General features: G+C 43.7%; 1 protein-coding gene across 1 annotated transcript in view; it reads right to left on the bottom strand.

The window, feature by feature from the left end:
- Window positions 1-3,222: 3,222 nt before the first annotated feature.
- The window catches only part of COL4A2 (collagen type IV alpha 2 chain), a 164,089-nt gene continuing 154,826 nt past the window's right edge, over window positions 3,223-12,485 (bottom strand). The window contains exons 42-48 of the mRNA XM_064143763.1: window positions 11,632-11,793; window positions 11,394-11,492; window positions 10,164-10,310; window positions 9,490-9,606; window positions 8,499-8,690; window positions 7,866-8,152; window positions 3,223-4,871 (exon numbers count right to left, since the gene is read on the bottom strand). Of these exons, the coding sequence (XP_063999833.1) occupies window positions 4,617-4,871; window positions 7,866-8,152; window positions 8,499-8,690; window positions 9,490-9,606; window positions 10,164-10,310; window positions 11,394-11,492; window positions 11,632-11,793 (1,259 nt within the window). The 3' untranslated portion in view covers window positions 3,223-4,616. The remainder of the gene's footprint in view (window positions 4,872-7,865; window positions 8,153-8,498; window positions 8,691-9,489; window positions 9,607-10,163; window positions 10,311-11,393; window positions 11,493-11,631; window positions 11,794-12,485) is intronic.

The raw sequence follows: 12,485 nt of genomic DNA on the forward strand, positions 1-12,485 counted from the left end.
AAACAAACAGCACATTTTGACCAAGTCAAATCCTGTGCTTCAGACCCAGGCAAAACACTTAGAGTTTTTACATCTGAGGCTAGATGTAATGTAGTTCAGTAAAAAGATAGTTTTGTTTTGCTGTAGTTGTTTTTTCTTGTATAAAAATATTTTAATTTCTTGAAAGTAGGTCCTGGGATGGCCAAATCAAGGAATGGTTTGTGTTGGGATCTTAAAAGATCATCTACAGCAATGCCCCTGGCATGGGCAGGGGTGTCTTTCACTAAGTCAGACACCTCAAATTCCTGTCCAACCTGACCTTGAACACTTGTAGGGATGTGGCATCCCCAGCTTTTCTGGGCAACCTGTTGAAATCTATCTTCTTTTGTTTTAAAACAGCTGTTCTGTTTCCTGTCAATACAGACATCTGTAAAAGGTCTCTTTTTGTCTTGCTTATAAGCTGCCTTTATATATTGAAAGGCCATAACAAGGTTTCCTCAGAGCCTTCTCTTCTCCAGGCTCAACAACCTTAACTCTCTGCCTTTCTCCATAGGAGGGAATGTAAACTTGCAGCTAAGAAGCTAAGTCAGTTCCCCTGCATACAGTGCTCTGAGTTAGCTCACCTGGCGAAACCCTCTGGCTGGCACGTGCTTGCATGCATGAGCTCCCTCCCCTTCTCAAACAACGATTGCGCAGGCTTTCGAGAAGCAAGGATGTCAGTACACAGATCCAAAGCACATGACGTACACAGGCAGAGTACAGAAGTTCAAATCTGCTTGGCAGCTTGGTGGGATTTTGTGGTTTGGTGTTTGTTTTTTTCCTGCACCATGCCTGTGCATTCACCTCAACACTGTGCCAATACCACACTGGTACACTGACACTACTGTGTCCAGTTCTGGGCTCCTCAACTCAAGAGAGATGTTGAGATACTGGAACGTGTCCAGAGAAGGGCGACAAAGCTGGTGAAGGGCCTAGAGCACAGCCCTGTGAGGAGAGGCTGAGGGAGGTGGGGGTGTGCAGCCTGGAGAAGGCTCAGGGATGACCTCATTGCTGTCTACAACTACCTGAAGGGAGGTTGTAGCCAGGTGGGGGTTGGTCTCTTCTGCCAGGCGACTAGCAACAGAACAAGGGGACACAGTCTCAAGTTGTGCTGGGGGAAGTATAGACTGGATGTTAGGAGGAAGTTCTTGCCAGAGAGAGTGATTGGCATTGGAATGGGCTGCCCAGGGAGGTGGTGGAGGCACCATCCCTGGAGGTATTCAATAGAAGCCTGGATGAGGCACTTAGTGCCATGGTCTAGTTGATTGGCCAGGGCTGGGTGCTAGGTTGGACTGGATGATCTTGGAGGTCTCTTCCAACGTGGTTGGTTCTATGATTCTATTCTATGACCATACTGAACAAATTGTTGAGAACAGTTTATGCAAGACAAAATTAAGAAGCACTGCAACTGTTGGAGGAAGACCTATGTGCTGAAGGTTTACATGCAAAAAAAGAAGAAAAATCAGCTGTGCAGGAAGGTAAGGCATTATACTGTCCATGAAAATTCAAACAGTTTGCTGCTGTTGTTGCCATCATTGATTTTTACAGATGTCTGTAAGATCCAGGTGAACTATTTTTAAATGCTGAATGTGCTCTGTTGCCAGATTTGTCTGCTGTAAAAATTGCAGGTGGTAGCTGTGTGCCCATCCCACAACCACTGTTGGCTGGCAACACAGGGAAGAGGTGACTGCTGATTCTTGGAAGTTTGCTACTGTCACCTGTAATTTAGTAGAATTGGCAAATGCAGAATAGATCTGGCTCATGCTGGCTGCAACTTTTCCAATTCAAAATCATTTATTTAGCTGAAATGAATGCTGGTGTGACTAGTTTGTTTCAGGGCTATCTTTTAAGAGCTACAGCATGGCCAGAGAACCCTTCAAGGGCAGGTAATTTCCCTGTTTGTGTACGTATTCTGTACATATTGTACATTAACACTGGCCCGTCGATCCAATCTATCCAAGTCTAATGGCATGAGCTTCAACAAGGCCAAATGCCAGATCCTGCACTTGGGTCACAACAACCCCAATAAACATTCCAGGCAGGGGAAGCGTGGCTGGAAAGCTGTCTAGCTGAAAGGGACCTAGGGGTTCTAATTGACAAGCAATTCAATGTGAGCAAGCAATGTGTGTCCAGGTGGCCCAGAAAACTAATGGCCTCCTGGCTTGTATTAGAAATGCTGTGTCCAGCAGGAGCAGGGAGGTGATTGTTCCCCTTGTACTCTGCTCTGGTGAGGCCACACCTTGAGTATTGTACTCAGTTTTGGGCACCTCATTACTAGAGAGATGTTGAGGTGCTGGAGTGCAGATGAGGGCAACAAAGCTCGCAAACGGCTTGGAGAATAAATCTTATGAGGAGCAACTGAAGGAGCTGGGGCTGTTTAGTCTGTAAAAGAGGAGGCTGAGAGGAGACCTCATTGCTGCCTACAGTTAGCTGAAAGGATGTTGTGAGGAGGTTGGTGCTGGTCTCTTCTCACAGGTAAATAGTAATAGAACAAGAGGGAATGGCCTCAAGCTGTGACTGGGTAGGTTTAGACTGGACATTAGGAAAACTTTTTGACAGAAAGAGTGGTCAGGCATTGGAATGGGCTGCACCAGGGAGGTGTTTCAGTCACCAACCATGGGCGTGTTTAAAAGTCATTTAGATGTGGTGCTTGGGGATATGGTTTAGGGTGCATCTTGTAGAGTAAGGATATCAATTTGACTTGGTGATCCCAATGGTCTTTTCCAACCGGAATGTCTCTGTGATTCTGTGATATCTAATTATACATAAAACTAAGCCAGGTTAGGCAGTGTTTTAATCACAGAACTTCAACTTAGTTTATAGTTTGTATTTTTTTGAGGCGGTAATGCTTGTCAAGTTTAGTTAATATTGGTTTCCTGACTCTTGTAGAGCGTGAATAATATGTTGCTTTAATCTGCAACATCACAATGTATTGGCTTAAATCACTCTTCCTAACATATAAAATAGTATTTCAGTAGTTCAGCCTAAAGAAGCCATTTTAGAAACACAGCTTCCCTCATGGATCTTTTGAAGTGCAATGAAATAAGTGTATTCCTGGTTGAAGAGTTTGAATTTCAGTGGAAGGAACTTTCTGGTAGTGATTTTTCTAATATCTCAGCTGCAAACTCAGTCGCTCAAGAGCAGTCCACATGCACTGTATAGACAATCCCCTTTTACAAAATGGAAATCATCAACAAATAGAGGTGTAGAAAAAAAAACAGGGTTTATTTATGATACAGTGAGGATGGAATGTAATTACAAAAGCCAAGAAGTGCCTGAAGCAGGGGTGAGGTGAACTGTTAAAAAAATCAACTGTCATTACTATAAAAGTCTGGTTTCAATTTTAAGCATTCAGGTATAGAATTGGACTATATGAATAGGAAATGTGCAGATGATTCTTTCTTTCTCCCCTTGTCTTGCAGTAGTGACAAACAAATTTGGGCTAAATTGCTTCTTCCTACAGAAGGAAAGAACTAGCCCTTCTATCTATTTATCAAGCCTGGCATGCAATAGCATGGTTCTTTGTGGGAAAAGATGGCGTTAAATGAATGTCTTGCCTCCTTCCCCTTTGCTTTTGCAGAGGTGGCTGTGTGCGAATTGGGATGATGGTCATACTCTTGCCACGTGTCCCCAGCTGCCAGGACAGCCCTCCTTCAGACAGGCAACTGGCAGATCTGGAAGTTCGTTGTTTTGAGATCATTGAGCAGTATGCTCCACTGCAAAATCTACCTTGTGTCTAATAGCTGCTCCAGCAGTACATGGTGAAAATCTGCTTGTGATGAGTGGCTTTGCTGCTGAGGGGAAAATCTGCAATGCTAAAGCCACTTGGCGTCACTGCTGTGGAGCAAGAGACCTTTGGCCTGGAGTGTGTCTACAAAAGAACCATCGAGCTTGTAAAATAAAACGCTGACCATTATCTCATAGTCGCCTAACCAAGACAAAAAGAGCTGTATTTTGTGGTCAGTATCATTGGGAGACCTGTGGGCTTTTCTGCTATTGCCAGTGGTTAAGTGCTAAAAGCATGCCCAGGCTTGGAAAAAAAAATACACTGAAAAGATTGGTGTGTTTGAAATGTCGAAGCCTAAAACACTAAAATCAAAGTTAGACTTCTGTGCTGGACACAGGCACTTTCCAGAGTATATTTTCAGGATTTTGCAAGAGTTTAGCACTGATCACCCTGTGTTAATTTATGGAACTGCAGCTGTTAGTGCTCATCTCGTAACAAACAGAGTAAATAGAAAAGATACATTGGTTCTCTGAAGTAAATGCAGTGGGTATCTGGCCAAGGTACCCATTTATTGTTGAAGTTTTTCTGTGGTGTTTCAAAGCTGTGAGCATTTGCATCATTTGGCAAATGACGTAACGTCAGAGTAGCCAAAACCACTATAGAGTAGGAGAACGCAGCACTAGATCTGTGAGTTAGACTTAATTCATGTTACACTTCAGTTGCTTTAACAGACACTTTTAAAATTCGATTTTCCATTCAGCTTTTGAGGTAATAAGTTAAAAAAAAAAGCACCAACATGATTTATTCGACTAGAAGGTTTCGCTGTCTAAGAACCAGATGATAAGCAGGTTCCTTAGACTGTGAAAGACTTCTATAAATTTTTCATACAGACTTGACATCTGCTGATGTGGCTTCGGATGAGTCCTGCCTTGAGCGTGTCTGCTGAGGGCTTGCTTTGGAAGGGCTGGTCAATTGTAGTGAGCCAGAAGCTGTATTTGTTTGCGAAGTAGTGACAGGTTCCACGTGCACCGTTGCATTCGATGAAAGGAGTCGCTCTGAAATCCTCCAGGCAGCTCCCAGGAGAAACCAGTGACTGTCCTCCACCTTCATCACCTGCAGCAGTGTGCTAAACGAGACAAGGAGAGCAGCAGTCAGGGTGCAACCTCAGGCAATGCTGTCAAAAACTTACACATGGATAAAGAGAAAAACTACTGAGAATTGCTCTTAGTTCTTACCTCCAGAGCATAGCTAATCCTCCAGCTCTGTAAGGCTTAAGGGTTTCCCCAGGCTTTAGCTATATGAAGGAGTTAGCTCTTATGTTGATACCACTTTAAACTCTCATTCTGACAAATATCTTTTCTATAGTTAAGATTTTTGCTGTTGGAAGTCTTAGAATTGAAGAATTATTTAGGTGGGAAGAGCCCACTGGAGGTCACTCCAGCCAGTCCTCTGCTCAAAACAGGGCTGACTCAAAAGTTGACAGAGCACTGTCAAGTTGTTAATACCTCCAAAGATGGAGTTTCCACAAACTCTCTGGGCAGCATATTCCTGTTTTGATTACTCTCACTCAGAACTTTCCACCATACATCTAACTTGAATTTCCTTAATTATGAAGTTTGTCTTAGTCCTCATTGCACAGGAGGAGCACTGTGGAAACAAAATTAGCTTCTGCAGAAGTAACTAGTTCCCTCTGTGACATGTTCTTTAACAGTAAGTCACGCAACTATTACCTTTGATGCGTACTGTGGGAATGAACTCAGTGTTACACTAAACTTTTAACTTTAAAAACAAGAACGCTGTCAAAGGCATCACTAACAAAGCAAGCATTCGTGCTGGCCCTTTATGAACTGTACATTTTCAAGTGAAGCTGCTCAATTTTCTGTTAAAAACCTGAAGGAATTTGCAATGTAAAAGAAAACAGCTGGAAAATGAAGTTGATAGATGTAGAGAGAAGTCTGGGCACAGTTAATATGCTTGCCTGCCTATATTTTAATAAACACCATAGCATGAAAGTGCAAGCTGGCTTAGCTTATGCTGTGAGAGGCCCACTGTGTTCATATAAATGAGTAACAGAAGTGGCCACCTTTTAACAAAGGACTCTGATCTCTAGCTGGAGGTAGATGTTGCTGAGCTTTAGAAAGCTTTAAAAAAAACCAACCAAAAAACAATGAATTGAGCAAAACCCCAACGAGCCCACTCCTCCCCCCAAAAAACCCCAAACAACAAATCTTCTTCCCCCCGGAAAAACATCCAACCCAAAGCTGCAACTTGCCAGCCATCTTACCAAGTTGCAAAATTCACTAAACTGTGAAGTTTAGGGGCAAATCCATTCCATCACTCTCTGCCAGAATAAAGGTAGTAAGCAGCAGCATATGGCTCCTCATGTAGCTTTGAGGCCTTTGCAGTTGGAGCTGAGAGAACTGTGTGTGCTGTTTGAGCCCTAGCTTGAGAGCAGACTCCACTTGACAGCCTCTGCATGAGCCCTGGCATTCCTGCGCTCTGTGAGCAAGCACTAGCTCCATGCCTATCACCTCTCTTCTAATATTTGCCATGGCTCTTTGTCTTGCTGCAGTGCTTATGCCATGCCACCTTTCTAGGATGCAGGAGAGTGGAGTGCCTTTGCTATATGAAATGTTACTGTCTGCTATGGCTGTTTAGGCAGAAGTCCATGATGACTCCCTGTATGATTGTTCCCTATTAAAGGATCACAGGGAGTTAGGGGCTGGAAGGGACCCAAGGAGATCATCAAGTCCAACCCTCCTGCCAGAGCAAGACAATACTATCTAACACAGGTCACAGAGGAACACATCCAGACAGGCCTTGAAAATCTCCACAAGAGACTTTCAAGGAAAGGGGGTAACAAATTTAAGCCAAGGAAGTAAACCAATCTGTACTCTAAGATAAACTACAAGTGTGCTGTGCTTCTTCCATAGTTGCATGGGAAGCGTACACCAAACTTTTAATTTGCTTTGAATGCTAGCAGGGAAAATGTGAACTCTTCTCACTGTATGTTCTGTGATGCTGGCAGACTTTACCCTGGCAAAAGAGTCTTGCTAAGGTGACAGCTTTGTTCTTAACAATGCTTAGTGTTTACACAGGGCTTCTTTGCAAACATTTAATTGATCCCTGGAATTCTTGTGAAGTAACTGAGATTGGTATCAGGGTTTGTTAGAGAAATAAAACAAAAAGGTCAGATATAAGGCCTACCCTCTCAAAACATTTTTGTTTTTCCCTAAGTGAAGAAAATCAGATTTCCTTTAACATTTTCTGAGGAAGAAAAAAATCTTTTAACAAACAAGTATTTGTTATTAAGATTGGATGTTGTTCTTCTATGATATTTTCTGCCAGAAAAATGTTATTTCCCCCCCCAACCCTCTTTAGCTTAGCACTCAGTTCAGTCTTTAATGAGTTAATAACATGGCATACTGTTGCAGGTTTTGACTCATGTACATCAAGCAAGTAAAAAAATTGAGTATCTGTCACATCATTCACTAATACATTCACTATCTGCTCTTTATCATGTTAATCCCTCCAGTGCTTACATGATCCCTCTGTACAGTCTTGCAAGGAAACTAGGCCAGGCTCTTTGGGAGGTTTTCTATTGCACACCTAGTGCTAAGGTTTGTGGTAATATATCATTTCCTATTTGTGAGATCACAAGATCTAAGAAATCCTATAAGCTGTGGCATATACTGCCTTGGGATATATAGCTCAGCTCTCGTGGCCAGTAGAAATACAACATTACATTTTCAATTTTAAAACAAGAGGTTGTCTCTCTCTCTCTCCTGACAAAGTGAAAGATTTTGGATTCTGAATTTTCAACCAAATACCAATGAAGTTAATTTTCCAAAAGAAAAGGAAAATGTTGGTTTTATCTCCAGATCAGCTTCCTAATAGTGATGTACATAACTAACTCCCAATCTTTAGCTGGGAAAATGCTGTTGCACCTCAGTGCACTATTTGCTAATCCACAGCTGTCCCTATGCTCTGCTCCAAAGCATTATTTTGTACATAAAGTAAAGACTACAGAGGCTAGTCTGACAAAAAACATTGGTAAAACAGACACCTTCCTAGAATCTAAGACTCAAAACCCAGTGCCACACAAACAGAGAACAAATACCATAAGGAAGGAATATCCAATCCATAAACTGCGCCAGCCTTCAGGGCAGTGAGGAATAGAAGCTTCTTGGCTATGGACGGCGATTGCCACAGCTGGGGCCTCACAAACTGCACAGCGACTGATGTATGGCTTAATGTCATCTTCTGCCACAGGCATCATTGGAAGAGGTGCTGTAGTTGAGAGCCAGTAGGATTTATCATTTCGACTCGCATAGTAACAGATATCGCCAGGGTTACAGTAGAGGAATGGCATAGTACTGAAGCGAGCCAAGCATGAACCAGCCAGCCCTGTTAACATTTGAAAAACAAAAAGGCAATTATGGCAATCATTCTCTCAGGAGACAATGCACATTTTCAGTTCACTGCTCCTTCCCAAGTATGTGTCACTGAAACTCTCTAGTCTAGAACAACACTCACTGGCTTTACAGAACCACCTCTGCAAGACTAACAACTTGCAGATGCATTCTCAGGGACAGTCTGTGTCATACAGACATTGTGACATACAGTCTTTATCTTCTGATTTCCATGTTTGATGAAATTCCAGCTTTCTTCAACTTCTAGTTACTTATTTTTGGGTTTGTTTTTCAGCCAGAGAGCTGGAACATAGGCTGTTGTCAGTGATACCTGTGCGTACCTAAATCCTGGTTGTGTGCTTTCTCCTGTCCTTCAAAGTACAGCAGGCTGTATCCGTTCCAGAGTTTGTTCATGCCGACTGGGCACATTGGCTCTTGATCGGATTGGCTGTGCTTCACCAGCAGGTAGCCCATGTTAACGCTGCGACCTGGCATGCCAGGCAACCCGGGGCTACCAGGGCGGCCTGGCTGACCTTAGAAGAAGAGGAAGGGAAAGAAATAATAGAGCTTAGTTTGTGTTCTCACAAATGTTGTGAGGCTAGCTTGTGTTCTCGCCAAGCTGCCGATGAACAAAGCTTAACTGCACCATGCTTGTTCTTATGGTAAATTATCTGTAAAGGAGCTGTAGTTCTAGGATTACAGCTTTTGAAGTAGATTGGTGCTGGATCAGGCCCCCTGCTCTCTAAGATGATGTTATTTCACTCTCGGAGCCAGGGAAAGTCACATATAAAGCTTTGATAAACTTGAGCATGCTTTGTACAGTACAGATCACATTTTTACTTTGAAACCATTTCTTAGTCCAAAATAAACCAGTGGCTTTTGCTTCATATGGTAGAAGCTACACTCTGCAAATAGCTTTTTCTCAGTGTACTTAGCTAATTAAGGTAGTAATCATTCTGCTCTTCAATTGGATAAGGACATAGATACTTCTTTTACAAACACATTTCCCTAAACATCATCCATCCAAATATCATCTGCCCTTTCCCAGGACTATTAGTAGAACATGAGGCAGAAATACTTAAGAGAAAACCAATACTGAAGTACACTCAGATCAAAACAAACTCACTCATAGAAGTGGGCTGACTTCCACATCTATCAAAACGTATTCCAAAAATACTGCTTTCAATAAGCATTAAAACTTAGTTTTCCTTTTGAAGAAGCTCTGAAGACAGAAACTTTCTCTCCCTCCCCCCTCCTCCCCATCCAGTGACATAACCACAGAACAATTTATGGCAGTGAAACAGGAAAGAAGTGCTGCATGACAACTCATACCTTCAAATCCCACTGGACCCTGAAAACCTGATGGTCCTTGTTCACCTCTGGAGCCAGGAGGAGCTGGAATACCGCCTGTGCCCTGGAGTCCTGCTTCCCCAGGTGAGCCTCTGAAACCTTGTACCAATAATGATTACAAACAATGATTGCAGAGGTATCAACATGCTACCCACTTTGTTAACATGTGCTCTACTTGTGTATGATTGGTCCTATCTACCAGGTTTACCATTCTATGCTAAAGGCAAGATCCTATGGTTCTTGCTCAGGCAAAAAGCAGTGATATCACTGGAAAAGACTGCTGGGATCAAGACTGCATGAGCCTCACAGTCCTAATGTTTTACTCTTGCCACCACTATGCATCTCTGATGAGGCCAGTAGCAAGAGGTGCACTGCATCAGGTCCACACGTCACCAACACTACATTCCCTGGATTAACTGCACATTTTCACCACAGAAATCTGGTGCTGCTTTGGCTATGTGAGTGATGTCGAAGTTTTGCTTATGTTCTGAGTGCTAGGAGGAGGAAAAAATGTCAAGCCCTATCTCTGAGAGACCAAAATTTGCCTCTCCTTTATGACTTATGGAATTTAAAGTAGAAGAAAGCCAAAGCAGTCTGCTGGTGGCCTCACTCTGCTAAGGGAAGCTAAGCTTTCATTCTCAGTGTGTGATTCCTACCTGGATCGCCTGGTGGACCCTGAGGTCCTGTATCTCCTGGGCTTCCCTGAGGTCCTATATTTCCACGGGGGCCTGGTGAACCTTGCTCAGCAACCAACCTTGGAGGAAGAGGGGTCGGACCAGGAGAGCCTGGAGGGCCCTGAAAGCCTGCAATTAGAAGCAAGATAAAATAGTCTGATTAAAAAAAACCCAACCTGTATTTTATTTAATATGCTATCATCTCCAGCTATGTTGCTATTACACGGCTGCATGTGTGAGAGAGGGACTGTGGTCTCACCAACCTCAGTACAGCAGCTGCATTTATTATACTGCAGGAACTTGTATGCATATGGGGATTGTTTTCTCTTGGACAGCATGCAGATAAGCAGAAGGAAATGAATGATGCTACTGCTCCCTCACTAATGATGTGGGAACCTGGAAAGTTCTCCCTAAGCAGCCAGGAGCACACTGAGGTCCAGCAGAGTTTTTGGTGGGGTTTGGGAGGCACAAAACTGATGGTTTAGATGGAGTGAAGGATTTTGAAGATATTTCTAAATATCCAGTATGTCTACTCTGAAGGATTAGTTTAGATCAGGAATTCTTCTCCTTTTTTTCTTTTAACCCCTAAAATGGCTCTGATTTTGGAGCTGGCACCTCATACAAAATACATTCATAGAGAATGAATGAATCAACCAGGTTGGAAGAGACCTCCAAGATCATCCAGTCCAACCTAGCACCCAGCCCTAGCCAGTCAACTAGACCATGGCACCAAGTGCCTCATCCAGTCTCCTCCTGAAGACCTCCAGGGACAGTGCCTCCATCACCTGCCTGGGCAGCCCATTCCAGTGGGAAATCACTCTCTCAGTGAAAAACTTCCTCCTAACATCCAGCCTATACTTTCCCCTGCACAACTTGAGACTGTGTCCCCTTGTTCTATTGCTGGTTGCCTGGGAGAAGAGGCCAACCCCCACCTGGCTACAATGTCCCATCAGGTAGTTGTAGACAGCAATGAGGTCACCCCTGAGCCTCCTCTTCTCCAGGCTAAACAACCCCAGCTCCCTCAGAGGCAAAAACTTGACTACCCATGTTAAATTCAGGCATTTGCCAGGGGCCACACAGAGTCATATGGGTTGGAGGAGACTCCAGAGTTCATCTAGCTCATGCTCAAGGCAGGGGCAGTTAGATCAGCTCTGTGGAGTTGCAAAATGAGTCATTTAGAAAGGAGTTAGGTATCTGACTTCATTTACTCACCAGTTACTCCCCTGTCTCCCTTGGGTCCAATGGGCCCCAGATCACCTGGAAATCCTACTGCGCCCATGAAGCCGATGACACCTTGCTCGCCCTTACGACCTTTAATGCAAAAGGGCAGGTGGCATTGTTACATTGCAACACAGATCAAGTGAGTGCACAAATTGTGTTTGTTATTACAGGGGTTGTGGCATAGGAGGTTCTTCTGCCCTCAACCAAGGTCAGTGTTTCTCATTCTTACCTTTTGGTCCAGGATACCCAGGAACACCAGGTCTCCCTGGTAATCCAGGATCACCTCTACTTCCTTTTGGACCCGTTTCTCCAATCACACCTATTAGACCACTTTCTCCTTTGCTTCCTGGTGGAGCTGGTATTCCAGGTTGCCCCTGTAGTCCCGGGTAGCCTGTTCAGAGCACATACAGGTTGTAAGCTCCTTATACTTAAGACAGGGGAAAACAATGATGCTACCTAATTGTATCCCATTAGGTTTTATTTCCTTAATTTAAGCAGGGAGCCGATGCTTAGCTCCCCAGTGGAATTATTCAGTGCTCCTGCACACAGGCTGGCATACCCTTCTGCAGCAGTGGCAGAAGAAATAGAGCATGAAGAGCTCCCACAAAGCATAGTGTTATCTCAAGCAAGATTTCAGCAGAAGTGGGGTATTTGCCAAGATACAGCCTTCACTGAGCTACTGCTGCCCCAGCAAATGTCCCACTTAACTAGGTGCCTCTTTGCCTCATCCTAAATTATCCAAGTAACTGGGGAGAAATTAGAGAGTAGAGAGTATCTGACTCAGTGCCAGGTGGTAAATAAACCAAGAAATTACTGTTCTGTGTGTCTTACTGCTTCAGTTGATACAAACTACTTCATGCTGTCTTGAGAATTATGGGAACATCTTTCTCCAGAAGTACACATTTTCTGAAGGCAAACCTGACATGTTTCTCTTCAGTTACCTCTGCTGCCTAAGACGACATTTGGACCTTGTATCCAAGGAGAGAGGGATTTACTAACTAGGGGTTTGAGTGGGGCATCTCTCGTGCTTCCTGATGAAGCTGGATTACTTGTGGCAAAGTACAAGTGAGGCACGCCTGTCTC

This window comes from Pogoniulus pusillus, chromosome 5 (assembly GCF_015220805.1).
Source record: "Pogoniulus pusillus isolate bPogPus1 chromosome 5, bPogPus1.pri, whole genome shotgun sequence".
NCBI classification, from domain to species: Eukaryota; Metazoa; Chordata; class Aves; order Piciformes; family Lybiidae; genus Pogoniulus; species Pogoniulus pusillus.